Raw genomic sequence first — 14,623 nt, forward strand, 5'->3', positions numbered from 1 at the left:
ACTAACATTGAAACGTCCCCTTTTGAAAATTTATATACGTGAATGTTTATGTTTAAGAAAACATAAACAGCCACAGCCTACTTACAACCTAAGGACACCACACACATCCATGCCCGTGGCAGGATTCGGACCTGCGACCGTAGCGGTCGCGCGGTTCCAGACAGTAGCGCCTAGATCCACTCGGCCACTCTGGCCGATAATATTTGTTCCATTACAGAAAGTTTTTTCTCATTTATTCTACTCGTACCTACACTGATCAGCCAGGACATAATGGCCTACTATCGATATAAATCCATCCAGGCGATAGCGGCGTCAGCAGGCGAGATACGCCTGCTGATCAGACACACGTACGGTGCATGTGGTATCAATGAGTGTGCTGACTGTGTGTAGAATTGTGAAGGCGCGCGCTCTGTCTGAGTTTGACCGAGGGCAGACTGCGATGGCGTGGAGGTTAGGTACGAGCATTTCAAAAACCGCAAGGAGAGCCGTGGTGAATGTCTTCAACGCCAAGGACAGACCACGTCCAGATGTCGTAGGGTCGGGCGGCCACCTCCCATTACAGATGTCGGACGTAGTAGGCTGGGCGGACTGGCAAAACAGGACAGGCTGCCAACTGCGGCGGAACTAGCACGAGACTTTAATGCTGGGCAGGGCACAAGTGTGTCTGAACTCACAGTGCACCGAACACTCCCAACGATGGGCCTCCGCAGCCGACGGCCCATGCTTGTGCTAATATGAACAGCACGACACTGACGACTTTGCCTGGAATGTTCAGCACTGGGCAGTGCAACAGTGGCAGAGCCTTGCATGGCTGTATGAATCCCGATACCTTCTTCATCCCAATAGCAGGGCGCGAATCTGTCGCTTTCCAGCGGAACAGCCCCTTGAACCCCCGCAATACCTGACGTCTGTCATTCTACATGCTTCCCTGGGTTTGGTGGACGTAATTCAACCTCACTCTGTGGTTCATTTCTCCTGTAATTACCTTTGGCTGTAGTTGCGTCCTTGCACCATCTCCACATCTACTTTCTCTCCATTGACCTGCCGATCGCTGATTAAAATCAGTCTGTCGGTTTTCCCGAAGTCCCCAGTTTCCATTCCTATTCTTATCCACATCTGTTCCAATTATTATTATTATTATTAAAACCATACCCATTACGTTGTGGTCCCGTATTTCCACTACTCCTACTTATTTAAGTATTTCCATTTCGTCTGGAACTCAATCCCATTACCGATCTACCCTTGTTACCATTACTAGTCTCTTTATTGCTTGTCCTTTAAAAGTTATTCTGTCCTGAGTCACGACGTCTTTTAGCGCCATTTTCATACATGAACTCAACCTCTCGCAAAACACCTTCAAAGGTTTCAAAATTATCGCCCTCACGTCCTATCAGTGCTTGTTGACATTTAATTGGTAATTTAGTTTTGCATATCTGTATCAATTCTCCATCGCTATATGGGCTGTCTAAACATTGATTTCTTTTCGCCATATTCTCAAAGAGTTAGACCGCAGTTCTCTCTTGCGAGTTTTCAAATGAGACATTTTGCAATAGGCTGTACTTTATTCTCTTTTGCGCCACAGGTGACCAGCATCTAGCTATAAAGGCTGCTCGAAACGAATCATACGAATTGCAAGTTTCCACTGTTTTCTGCATGATTTCGGCTATACTTCCTTCCATGTGTGCACAAATGAAATCTAGTTTATGTTTCACAGGCCAATGTGCTGGTATTCCTACTTTGAACTGATCAATAAATGTGCGAGGATGTAGACTATTTGTATCTTCCTTATAGTGCAGGTTATTGCGCGCTGTATGAAAGTGGTTACCATCATAATTCCTTGCTTCGCTCTGTGACATCATACCTTCTGTGTTTTGAAAACTCGAATTCTGTTCTATGTTTGCATCAAATTTACGCAAACATGTGTAATTGGGCTCATTCTGTGATAATTGTGCCGCAGAATCACTTGCGGGTTTCATTGCGCAATATGCGTGCATAACAACTACTACCGGCTCTGTATCTTGTCTTGTAAGCAATAATGGCTCGTGAGACACTGTACTGTAACCCATTGGTATTCATCCTACATGTTGTGGTGTTGCGTAATGTGTCGCTATTGCTTGGTCTGCGTATGTCATGCTTTGTGCTTGATGTACGTAACCTTGCTGCAACCCTCATTCTCAACTGACCTGCTATTCTCTCTTCAGCAAGTGGTCGCAAACCACATTGTTCCCTATTGTTACCGTATTCCTCTGGGTTATGTTGTTTTGGACTAATTTCCCGATTTCTGTTTGCGTTTTTGGACTGACATTCACATATGCCTTTCTGTCTCACTTCACTTGTACATTCGCATTCTCGTTCTCTCGTATTATCGGCGGCTGTTGAATTTGCCGTCTTCACAGTAATATCTACCAACATTAAGGAAGATTCTGTTGTAGTTTTCGACTCCCCACTAACGCTTTCCGCGTCTCCTCGACTTTCTTTTGAATGCAAAACTTCCTTTCTGAGCCGTTGAAATTGATGTACGTTTTTCTCTTGTTTCTTTAAAATACGAGCATCGAATTTCCTAAATGCAGCTTTCGCTGTTGTTTTGTGAGACATCGTTTTAGCAATGATATGTGTCGCTTTCGTCGACGCTCTGATGGCAAAGGCTTCGACCTGTAGTTTAACTTTCTTGACACTTTGTTGTGTATCTTCATGTAACATATTCATGTCTGCTGGGACAGTGTCAATGTCTGTTCTCATTTGTGTCTGCCCTGTAACAAGCGTTTGAAGCGTAATTTGTGCTTCTTGAGCTTCAGTTCCGATTCGGTCTAACTGACCTTGAATATTATCACTGGTTTTTTCTATTTATTTGTTAGTTTCTCTCAGCCCCAGTGCTGTGCGCCCTTCTAACTCTTTTTGCCTTGAGTTATGCCCTCTTCTAAATGCCCTGCTAATTCTTTTTGTCCTTGGGTTATGCGCCCTTCTAAACGATTTTCGGATTCTTGAGATTATTGTAACAAACGTTTGTCTGATTCCTGAGATCGTTGTAATAACCGCTGCAACATACCATATATGTTGGCGTTTTCCACTCCTACATAATTTTCGCCCGTTGCCATTTGATGTAACCATTCCCTCTCTCGTTTTTCGTGAACCGTTTCCTTCTCTTCTGAACACAGTGTAGGTGCACTAACACTCGTTCTTCCATGTGGTTGCAAACCTGTCTGATTCAATATGTTCACGTTCGGTTCTACAAGCTGTAAATTACTGTCAACGGATTCTACATCTGAATAATGTGCAATGCTGTCCTCTTGTCTATTTCTTAGACCATATAGAACACCATGTGTTACATTTTCGGTCTCATTCGGTATTTCTGCGTCCTCTGTTTCGTGTTTTTCTCGCTGATCTGGCTGTTGCGTGTCCAACTCGATCCTATCAAGGTCTGCCATGACTTCTCTCTACCTTGACCTACTGTTTTCTGTCATTTTTGATCGTTCCTCTTAGCGTTGCTGTTGGTGAGTTTTTCGAACCTGACCACGCGTTAACATCAGATTATACGACTTGATACTACCCCAAAATATGGTTCACACAGTCCTATATTCAATACGTTCCCTCGTCTTTCCTTTAGCCTTTTTTGTTACTGGTTTTGAGACAGAACTCAACACAACCGAATACAACAATGTATTGCGCCAGCAATTAAAACATATACAAATACACATCTATCTACACTTATTTACTTAACTTTTTTACTACTACACAGTTGAGTCACATTTAAATTAAAACTATTTTTCTCCATTCTGAGTTAGCTTTTTGTTTACCCTCGATAAACTATCACAATGCTGTCAATTCAAAATCCTGTATTTTATATCTCAGCCGAATGCTGTTTATTCAGTATCCTGGCAGAGTAAACCATTTGTAAGGTGGCTGAAATCTCTTACAGTTTTGTGCAAGTGGATAACGTATTTTACAAGCCAATGGATAATGTATCTTGCGACGTGGAGGTAAAATAATAAAGAAGTGCGGTTTCAGCGTTTCCCCACGAAATGCTTCATATACAAATGTTGGTTAAAAATGTTATTGCAAATTTTGGCTCTCACGTAAGTCTCAGGGGATGATTTCCACACTTGGTGCATTAGTACACTTCCACACCCGCGCATTTGTTATAGATTTTGAATTAATTATTCACTCAGATATAAGTACAGTTTATGCTAGGGAACGAGAATTAGGCGACTATTATACAAAAATCAGTTTTTCACTACACAGTTCAATCACTACTTATTGGCGTTGTCCTTTTCTTTCACACAATGAAATTAGCACTGGTGACACGGTTTACAGCTATTCTTTAATAATAATTTGACTCCGAGCCCCCAATAGCAGTAATGTGGGCTGCTATAATCGAAAGTTATTCAATCAATTCGAACAGAACCACGAGTCCCACTGTCGTCTTTGTTCTAACAGTTTTGGCGCGAAATCACAGTTCGCCACATGTTCACTTACGACGTGTGCACCTCGTAAATCGCACTCACACAAATAATCGTAGCACTTCCAGGTCGCCAAATATATGCCTTAGCACTTGCACTATTAAACAATACTCTTCGTCGAAAAAAATCTGCACGAAAAAGGATTCTCAAACGACCACATGGGCCACCCTCAAGTGGGGCTTGCTCGCCACCCACCCTCCAAATCGACTGACCAACTGTAACACCTACAGCGCCTATCGGTGTTGAAAAAACAAAAATATCTCCCAAATTAGGTCCCATGTCCTTAAAATATCAATTCACAAAATGACCCAAGTCGCTTCACAAGTAGTAGTTACGAAAAACAAATAAAAAACAAATAGAGGGAAATATCGAGTATAGAAAGCAAAAGAAAAGAAAAGGAAAATTAAATTATAAATTTTAGAAACATGGGAAGGGGGAGAAACAGTAGAAAATATTAAAACATTAGTTATTTCAATACGTAAGAAAATCAATATTATAGTCATAGAACGTAGGCCTGGGCCACCAAAGACAGTATTTATTAACGTATAAATAGCCATACGTTGTAGTTACGATACTCCAGTCTCTAGTCTGTTCTAGTTCGGAAGTTATTTAGGACGTATAGCTTTAGAGAACAACAATTGGGACTTTATTAAACGGGGATCAAAATGGTTCAAATGGCTCTGAGCACTACGGGACTTGTTATAGATTTTGAATTAATTATTCACTCAGATATAAGTACAGTTTATGCTAGGGAACGAGAATTAGGCGACTATTATACAAAAATCAGTTTTTCACTACACAGTTCAATCACTACTTATTGGCGTTGTCCTTTTCTTTCACACAATGAAATTAGCACTGGTGACACGGTTTACAGCTATTCTTTAATAATAATTTGACTCCTAGAACTTAGAACTAATTAAACCTAACTAACCTAAGGACATCACACACATCCATGCCTGAGGCAGGATTCGAACCTGCGACCGTAGCAGTCGCGTGGTTCCGGACTGAGCGCCTAGAACCGCGAGGCCACCGCGGCCGGCAAAACGGGGATCAAGAATAGATCGTGACGAGATTGTTTTTGAGGATTGTCAATTCAAGACTTTAATTTGGACTTTTATCAGATTAGATAAATGGGAAGGTGAATAGTAATTTCTTTGGCCTTAATGTCAATTCGTGTGAATATTTAATCGCTTTACTGAATGGAAAATTATAACCGGATTCGGACTTTGAATTGTGATAACGGGAAACTTTAACTTCACGCGACTGGTGATCATAGTTAATGACAGTTTGCGGATATTAAATAGAAATAACTTATTTACCGAAAATGACAGGATATTATCTAACATCTCTGATGCTAGTGGGAATCCTAATTAGACAAATAATTAAAGAACTTGTTTGAATGAGATCGTATGAGTTAACCTATTTATTAATAATTCTTGTCAATAAACTGACGTTGTTAATTTGAAACATAATAAAAGTCTTGAAGATTAATTTAAGTTAGATTAACAAACGTGAAGGTTACGTGATCTACGCCAAGAACAAACTAACGATTCGTAACTAAAACAACTGAACGAAATGTTAAAGTATCGTCGTCTGTAAACATTGGTAGTAAAGCTACTAAAGATTTTTTCTCTCAGAGTTGGGAAGACTATACATGTAGTGACCCACGTTTAACATTGGGTTTTAAACGTAGTCATATTGATACTTAGCTGGGACAATATTAAATAAAAGTAAAACCCTTCAATGACAGTCAATGACAGTCAATGTGTAAAAAACGAAATCAGACTTTCACGTAGTAGACGAAAAAGCGAAAACAGAAGAAGGGCGGCTACACAACGTCTGAACTCTGGCCAAGATGGCCACTAGCTTACATAGGCTCGGACGTCAACACCCCTGGTAATGCAAGTACCAATATCACCAGTTAAGGTTACAAATTTTGATACATACGTCCCTCGACAGAAATAAGTACACCATCGGAACCGCGCTAAAAAGTACGTCTAATCTACTATGTTACATTAATTTCTAGGATTATTCTACCGCCCGTAAATCAAGTTTCAGTTTGGCGCAAATTTGTGTGTTGACATCTGTGCTGCAAAGTTTTAACATAGGACTGCATGTGGCACCGTTTTTAGACGTAATCAATAGCGATCTACACATAGCGATGCTCAAAATCTTAATATCTATAAAAATTAATTAATTATGGGCGATAAATGTTAATAATAATTTGCAAACAATGATAACTATTGCAAGTTAAGTGTATAGTATAACTTAACTAGTTTAAAATACGTGTGATGCCACCCAAAATATTATATAGTGCCGTTCTTTACGTCATGAATTTTCTATTGAATTTTATAAACAGTGATGGCGACATAGTGAAAGAACTGGAAGCGAGGTGTAGCAAAGCTAATGTAGTATGCGCTCAGCTATGATCTACTCTCTTCTGCAAGAAGGAAGTCAGTACCAAGACTATGCACCGTTCAATTTTTCGACCAACTTTGTTGTATGGGAGCGAAAGCTGGGTGGATTCAGGTTACCTTATCAATAATGTTGAGGTTACGGATATGAAAGTAGCTAGGATGATTGCAGGTACTAGTAGATGGGAACAATGGCAGGAGGGTGTCCACAATGCGGAAATTAAAGAAAAACTGGGAATGAACTCTATAGATGTAGCAGTCAGGGCGAACAGGCTTAGATGGTGGGGTCATGTTACACGCATGGGAGAAGCAAGGTTACCCAAGAGACTCATGGGTTCAGCAGTAGAGGGTAGGAGGAGTCGGGGTAGACCGAGGAGAAGGTACCTGGATTCGGTTAAGAATGATTTTGAAGTAATAGACTTAACATCAGAAGAGGCACCAATGTTAGCACTGAATAGGTGATCATGGAGGAATTTTATAAGGGGGACTATGCTCCAGACTGAACGCTGAAATGCATAATCAGTCTTAAATGATGATGATGATGATTATGATTATGATTTTATAAACAGTTTCCCATCAAACTTTGTTTATTGCTCTTTACGAGCTTAATTATTTATGAATCTTAACGTATGACTACGACACTCTATCCGCTATGACGAAACGTTTTTAATGAGTGGCTGCTCGTCCCTGTAAGTTGTTGTGTGCTATTTTTATTAATCTTTCAGTATTCGTGATAGTAACCGATTTTGAGGTTGCAATAGCTTTTGCGTCTCGTGACTTGAAATAAACATCGATCTTTCAGAAGGTGCACATTGCAGACCACAATCCACTGCCGCATCGCTCTTCATAGTTCTCGCGTAATGCGCAGAAAACCAAACAGTGCCCCCAGCTGCGGGCCGCGCAGACCGACCTCTGTAAATCTGGCGCGGGCGCGGCGCGCGCTTCCGGGAATCTCCACAAAGCAGTCCTTGCCTACTAGAAACGTCCATCTAGTAACGGGGGTTTGTACCGGCACAATCTTAGCTGTCATCTCAAGCGCAGGGTGGCAAAAAGGCACACCACATAGCTTCAAATTTTGGTCCTGTCTAAAATTAATTAAAATGCCACTGTGACATTACAAGAATACACAAATTACTATATATGACAAGTTTAAGATTTATCCTAAAATGATAACACAACCTCTCCCTTTCTCATTCTACATTTTAATTTATCAAACCTTTCAAGGTTCATATGGTAAATACAAAAAGATTTAATTACTTTCAACTGCCAACAGGTCAATTACCATGTAGACATTGAATATGTGATTATTAAAACTTTATCTCTATATATGAAAATATTATGACAAATGAAACAATTAAACCTTTATCAATGATATTTACATCTACCTTGTTGTACATGAGCAATGGGCTAAGTTGGTGGAGAATGAACTTTATCTTTTGAACTAATCAAAACTATCACGTACTCTTGAATTTCTATATTCGAAACGTATGCAGGTTGGAGTGAGCAAATATCGACTCAACATTTTAACTCGCCTAAAGCGTGTTGGTACATTACCGATCGAAAACAGTGGCGGCGTTGTCTCCGTGCTGGATCTGAAACGCTAATTCCCTACTCTGGCCTTGACTGAATTCAATCAGTCTTAACTTCCCTCCATACCGTACAATGTTAAATGTTCCCTAGTCGAAATTAATGGCAATTCCACACTCGCTGTGGGAAGGAGCGACATGCACAAATCTGAGCCCACAGAAATTCCCGCAGGAATATACACTGCCGCTTTACGTTTGTCGCCACGATACGTGAAACATACCGCCCTCACTTCGCAAATGTAAAGTTTGAGTCTCAACGTGTTCACTACTTTTACTATACGCATGTGAGTATCCCATCACGAGACCAGAGCTCTATGTGTGTTAACTTAATTCTCAAAATTCTTTTATATGACGTTACTCTCCCCACCGCGATTCTACTACGTCACACAGTATCGCTTCGGCCAACTGCTTCCTCCTTATATGTGAATTCTTATTTTTCTTGCTTGGGTCGTTGCTATCCTCGTTAATGTAGTATCACAATTTACCCACAGTCTCGGCTGTGTTTATTCTAAAAAGTATTATATTGTACTCGCCTTATTTCTTTCTGCACTGCAGTCGGGCCTTCTTTTGTTAATGTTAATTGGGGTTTCCCAATGCCATTAGCCACTTGCACTGCTCTCCAAACTGCGTTCACTTTATCTCATTTGGGCACGCCCCTGTCGTTATAAGGGTAGACATTGTTTTGTTATTCAGTACATGAGATTGCCAAATTACTTCCTGTTGACAATATAGAGATATTTTCTGGGGATTTTATTCTGTATCATACGTATGAAGCTTACGTAAGGTCTGAAAAATGCGGACACCTTACAAAGGCTTCAGAGAGGCAATTCTCACATTGTGGTTGATAATGGAAGCAAGACTAAAGAAAAATCATGGCACTTTCATAGGATTTGTAGACCTGGAAATAGCATTTGGCAATGTAAAGTGGTGCAAGATGTTCGAAATTCTGAGAAAAATAGGGTTAAGCTATAGGGAGAGACGAGCAGTGTACAATATATGAAAGAGCCAGGAGGGAATAACGAGAGTGGACGACCAAGAACGAAGTGCTTCTATTAAAAGGGGTGTAGGACAAGGATGTTATCTGTCACCCCTACTGTTTAATCTGCATAAGCAAGAAGTACCGATTGAAATAAAAGAGAGGTTCGCAGGGGGGATGGGGGGGGGGTGGGGGGGGGGGTATCCTGAGTTAAAGTGAAGAAGAATTGCAGCATGTGCTGAATGCAATGAGCAGTCTAATGAGTACAGAATGTGGACTGAGAGTAAATCGAAGACAGACGAAAGTAACAATAAGTGGCAGAAATGAAAACAGCGAGAAACTTAACATCAGGATTAATGGTCACGAAGTAAATGAATTATGGTACCTAGGCAGTAAAGTAACCAATAACGGATGGAGCAAGGAGGACATCAAAAGCAGACAAGCACAGGCAAAAGGGCTTTTCCGACCAAGAGAAATCTACTAGTATCAAAAATAGCGCTCAATTTGAGGTGGAAATTTCTGAGAATGTACGTTTGGACCACAGCGTTGTATGAAAGTGAAACTTGGACTGTGGGAAAACTGGAACAGAAGAGAATCGAAGCATTTTAAATGTGGCGCTACAGACGATTGTTGAAAATTAGTTGGAGATACTACACAGAATCGGAGATGAAAGGAATATGTGGGAAACACTGACAGGAAGAAGAGACAAGATGATAGGACATCTGTTAAGAGATACGTAAATGGCTTCCATGGTACTAGAGGAGGCTAGAGAGACTGGAACACTTCCAGCAAACAGCTGAGCACATGCGTGGCAAGTGCTACTCTGAGATGAAGAGGGTGGCACAGGAGAAGAATTCGTGGCGGGCTGCATCAAGCCAGTCAGAAGAATGTTCATTAAAAAAAAACAAGAGGTAGGAAATCGGCTGTGTCCTTTTCGAGGGAAACATGCCTGCAGTTTCCCTAAGAGATTCAGAAAAACCGGTGAAAAACTGCATCTGGATGCCATAGTGGGGATTCAAAAGGCTGTGATCACGGATGCGAGCTCAATGTCGCACCACGGAGCCTCGTAGGTAAACTTTTGCAAATAAAGTCGTTTAATTCTGTGGTATAGAACTTCACTGATAGTAACTACATATGTGCTCGAACTTTACAGTAGTAGTTTCGGTTTCGACTTTTAAAATCCATTCCAATATCTGTTGTTTTATTAAGGGGAAATGTTACTATGTATTCGTCATTGTAAACACTTATGCTTACGTTGTTAACAGGTTCAGCATGGGGCCGTGGCTGATCAACACGTACTTCAGCAATGGTTGTGCACGGATAGTGGCCTAGCATAGCATCTTATGTACAGCTGAAGTAAGGAAGTACAGTGTATTTACTTTTTAATAAATAAAGGTTAATAGTCTTCATTGTTTTAAATGCTGCTCCAATCTCACAAGCCGCGATGTTTCAATTGGCAGTCCTTGAAATGTCGTATGGATTCCATATACCGGAAAGAACTGTAAAATTTAATATAATTGGTATGCACATCATGCAGCTGACAGTGTATTTAAGAAGGTGTATATACGCATTGAAAAAGATTCTGACAGATATTCAAGTTTACTTTTTTTTCAAATGTTGGACGGTATACTATGTGATCAACAGTATCCAGACACCACCAAAAACATTTGTTTTTCATATTCGGTGCATTGTACTGCCACCTACTGCCAAGTACTCCGTATCAGTGACCTCAGTAGTCATTAAATATCGTGAGAGAGCAGAATGGGGAGCTCCACGTAACTCACGGACTTCGCATGTGGTCATGTGAGCGTGTAAGGAGCAAACATTGAACGATTAAACAGTGGAAAAACGTTGTGTGGAATGACGAATCACGGTACACAATGTGGCGATCGGATGGCAGGGTGCGGTTATGGCGAATGTCTGGTGAACGTAATCTGCCAGGGTGTGTAGTACTAACAGTAAAATTCGGAGGCAGTGTTGTTATGGTGTGGTCGTGTTTTTCATGGAGGGTGCAAACCCCTTGTTGTTTTGCGTGGCACTCTCACAGCACAGGCTTACATTGATGTTTTAAGCAGCTTCTTGCTTCCCACTGTTGAAGACCAATTCGGGAATGGCGATTGCATTTTTCAATACGATCGAGCACCTGTTCATAATGCACGGCCTGTGGTGGAGTGGTTACACGACAATAACGCCCCTGTAATGGACTGGCCTGCACGGAGTCCAGACCTGAATCCTAAAGCAAAACCTTTGCGATGTTTTGGAACGCTGACTTCACGCCAAGCCTCACCGACCGACATCGATACTTCAGTGTAGCACTCCATGAAGAATTCCCCAAGAAACCTTCCAGCACCTGATTGAACATATGCCCGCGAGAGTGGAAGCTGTCGGCAAGGCTAAGGGTGGACCAACACCATATCGAATTCCAGCATTGCTGACGGAGGGCGCTACGAATTTTTCAGTCATTTTCAGCCAGGTGTCCGGATACTTTTGATCACATGGTGTACATTCCGTGTACCGGTATTCTGAAATCACATCGCGGTGGATATCGATTCCTGAGCTTAATTACTTTTTATTAGTCTTTCGTTCTGTCTCGACTGATGATCTCTGGAGTTTATTCCTTATTTCCTCTAGACTTGCTTACATATTTAGCTCTACCTATGTTTCGATGATTACTTTACTCTCCTGTCTTGTAAAAAATTCTTATCAAATTCAAATCATTTCAGATGGAATTCAAACGGAATTCCTTAACAAGAATACCAAAATAATTCACATGCATATAAAATATTGTCCTCACATTTCATATTCATGACGGCCGGATCGCACAATTAATTCAAATCGATCTACGTTCTACTGGAGAGACGTAGAAAGAAACAGGAGCCTGGTAAGCTTTTGAGGGTACCATAGCCTACAGTCCGGCTGAATGCAGTTTCCGGAACCTGACAGTGTTACCTGTCTCACCAGAGGTATGACGTTATGTGTCCTGTATGCTAACACTATCACATTCTTCACTTCCAACATTATAGGACAAAGTAAAATATGTAGCAATAACATTTTCTCAACACACAAAACTATCTGGCAGGCAGCAGAAGTGCTTGTAACAGCTAACTGATGCTACACTTCGCCGATTTCTATACGGCAGATAAATCATAACAAAAATAAATGTCTGCGCTACAAGAACTACACACAATTCGTTCAATAAGTTCTTGTAACAGCTGCGGAAATAACTTTTTATCTTATTCATTTCTTTGTGAATGAAGATAGTAGAACATGTGAATAAGTAATTGGCTGTCCGTAATACACTGAAGCGCAAAAGAAACTGGTATAGCCATGCGTAATCGAATACAGAGAGATGTAAACAGGCAAAATATGGCACTACGGTCAGCAATGCCTATATAAGACAGGTGTCAGGCGCAGTTATTAGATAGCTTACTGCTGAACGTGGTGTTATAGTCGGCGCACGAACTTTGGGACACAGCATCTCCAAGGCAGCGACGATGTGGCGATTTTCCCGTACGACCATTTTACACGTGTACCGTGAATATCAGGAATCCGGTAAAACATCAATTCTCCGACATCACTGCACCCGGAAAAAGATCCTGCAAGAACGGGACCAACGACGACTGAAGAGAATCGTTCAACGTGACACAAGTGCAATCCTTCCGAAAATTGCTGCCGATTTCAATGCTGGAGCATCAACAAGTATCAGTGTGTGAACCATTCAACGAAACATCATCCTGTGCGGCTGGTCCCGGCGAAGGTTCTAGTCCTCCCTCGGGCATGGTTGTGTGTGTTTGTCCTTAGGATAATTTAGGTTAAGTAGTGTGTAAGCTTAGGGACTGATGACCTTAGCAGTTAAGTCCCATAAGATCTCACACACATTTGAATTTTTGAAACATCATCGATACGGGCTTTCGGAGCCGAATGCCCACTCTTCTACACCTGATGACTGCACGACAGCAAGCTTTACGCCTAGCCTGGGCCCATCAACACCGTCTCTGGACTGTTGAGGACTGAAAACGTGTTGCCTGGTCCAACGAGTCTCGTTTCAAATTGTATCGAGTGGATGAACGTGTACAGATATGGAGACAACCTCATGAATCCATAGACCTGCATGTCAGCAGGAGACTGTTTAAGCTGGCGCAGGCTTTGTGATTGTGTGGGGCGTGTGTAGTTGGGGTGATATGGGACCCCTGACACGTCTAGATACTTCTCTGGCAGGTGACACATATGTAAGCGTCCTGCCTGACCACCTGCATCCATTCATATCCACTGTGGATTCCGACGGACTTGGGCAATTAGAGCAGGACAAAGGACACTCCACACGTCCCGAATTGCTACAGAGTGGCTACAGGAACACTCTTCTGAGTTTAAACATTTCCCACGGCCACCAAACTCCCCTGACATGAACATTATTGAGCACATCTGGGACGCCTTGCTATGTGCTGTTCCTAAGAGATCTCCATCCCCTGGTACTCTAACAGATTTATTTACAGTCCTACAGAATCCACAACTTCAGACATCAGTCGAGTCCATGCCAGCCCTGCAGGTTTAATGGTGTCAATTTGTTCCAGCACTATTTCAGACATTAATCGAGTCCATGCCATGTCATGCTGCGGCGCTTCTGCATGCTCGCGGGGGCCCTACACGATATTAGGCACGTGTACCAGTCTTTTGGCTCTTCATTGTACAAACTATGTCGATCTTCCAGAGACCTTCGCTCCCTCCACTAACACAAGAAATGATTGTTCAGTAACAAAAATGTAGGAAGTTGATAGGCTTTCAATGGCACCGAACAAAAAGTTAGTGACCCCCAGTAAACACGTAGCCAATACTGTGTTGCACCACTTCATTTCGTCAAGGGATAGATTCCAAGAGTGTCTTCAAGTATAGTAGATGAAACTAGAGACACTCATTGATGTTTGGGAGCCAAAAAGCTGTCAGACTGCGGGAATGATGATGGCACAAACAGCTACAGACGTGTTTTCTGGGACAGCTATGTAGCTATGTAGCAGACCATTCGAGGTACGACACACTGCCGGAGCGTTCAAGTACCCAGGAATGCCCTGACCTGCCCTGGGAAAACAGGTGTTGTCGTATTGGAATGTACAAGAGTGCACCATGTGCACATCATAAGGTGTAGGAGAATGCGAAGCACTTGGTATCGATAATGTTGAAATAAAGATCACTGTT

At 41.7% G+C, this 14,623-nt stretch overlaps 1 protein-coding gene across 1 annotated transcript in view; it reads left to right on the top strand.

Moving 5' to 3' along the window:
• LOC124562660 overlaps window positions 1-10,852 on the top strand; it is a 114,565-nt gene extending 103,713 nt beyond the window's left edge. Inside the window, exon 6 of the mRNA XM_047130949.1 lies at window positions 10,699-10,852. Coding sequence (XP_046986905.1) covers window positions 10,699-10,721 — 23 coding nt within the window. The 3' untranslated portion in view covers window positions 10,722-10,852. The remainder of the gene's footprint in view (window positions 1-10,698) is intronic.
• The last annotated feature ends 3,771 nt before the right edge of the window (window positions 10,853-14,623 follow it).

The sequence above is a fragment of the Schistocerca americana genome, unplaced genomic scaffold, assembly GCF_021461395.2.
Source record: "Schistocerca americana isolate TAMUIC-IGC-003095 unplaced genomic scaffold, iqSchAmer2.1 HiC_scaffold_117, whole genome shotgun sequence".
Lineage (NCBI taxonomy): Eukaryota > Metazoa > Arthropoda > Insecta > Orthoptera > Acrididae > Schistocerca > Schistocerca americana.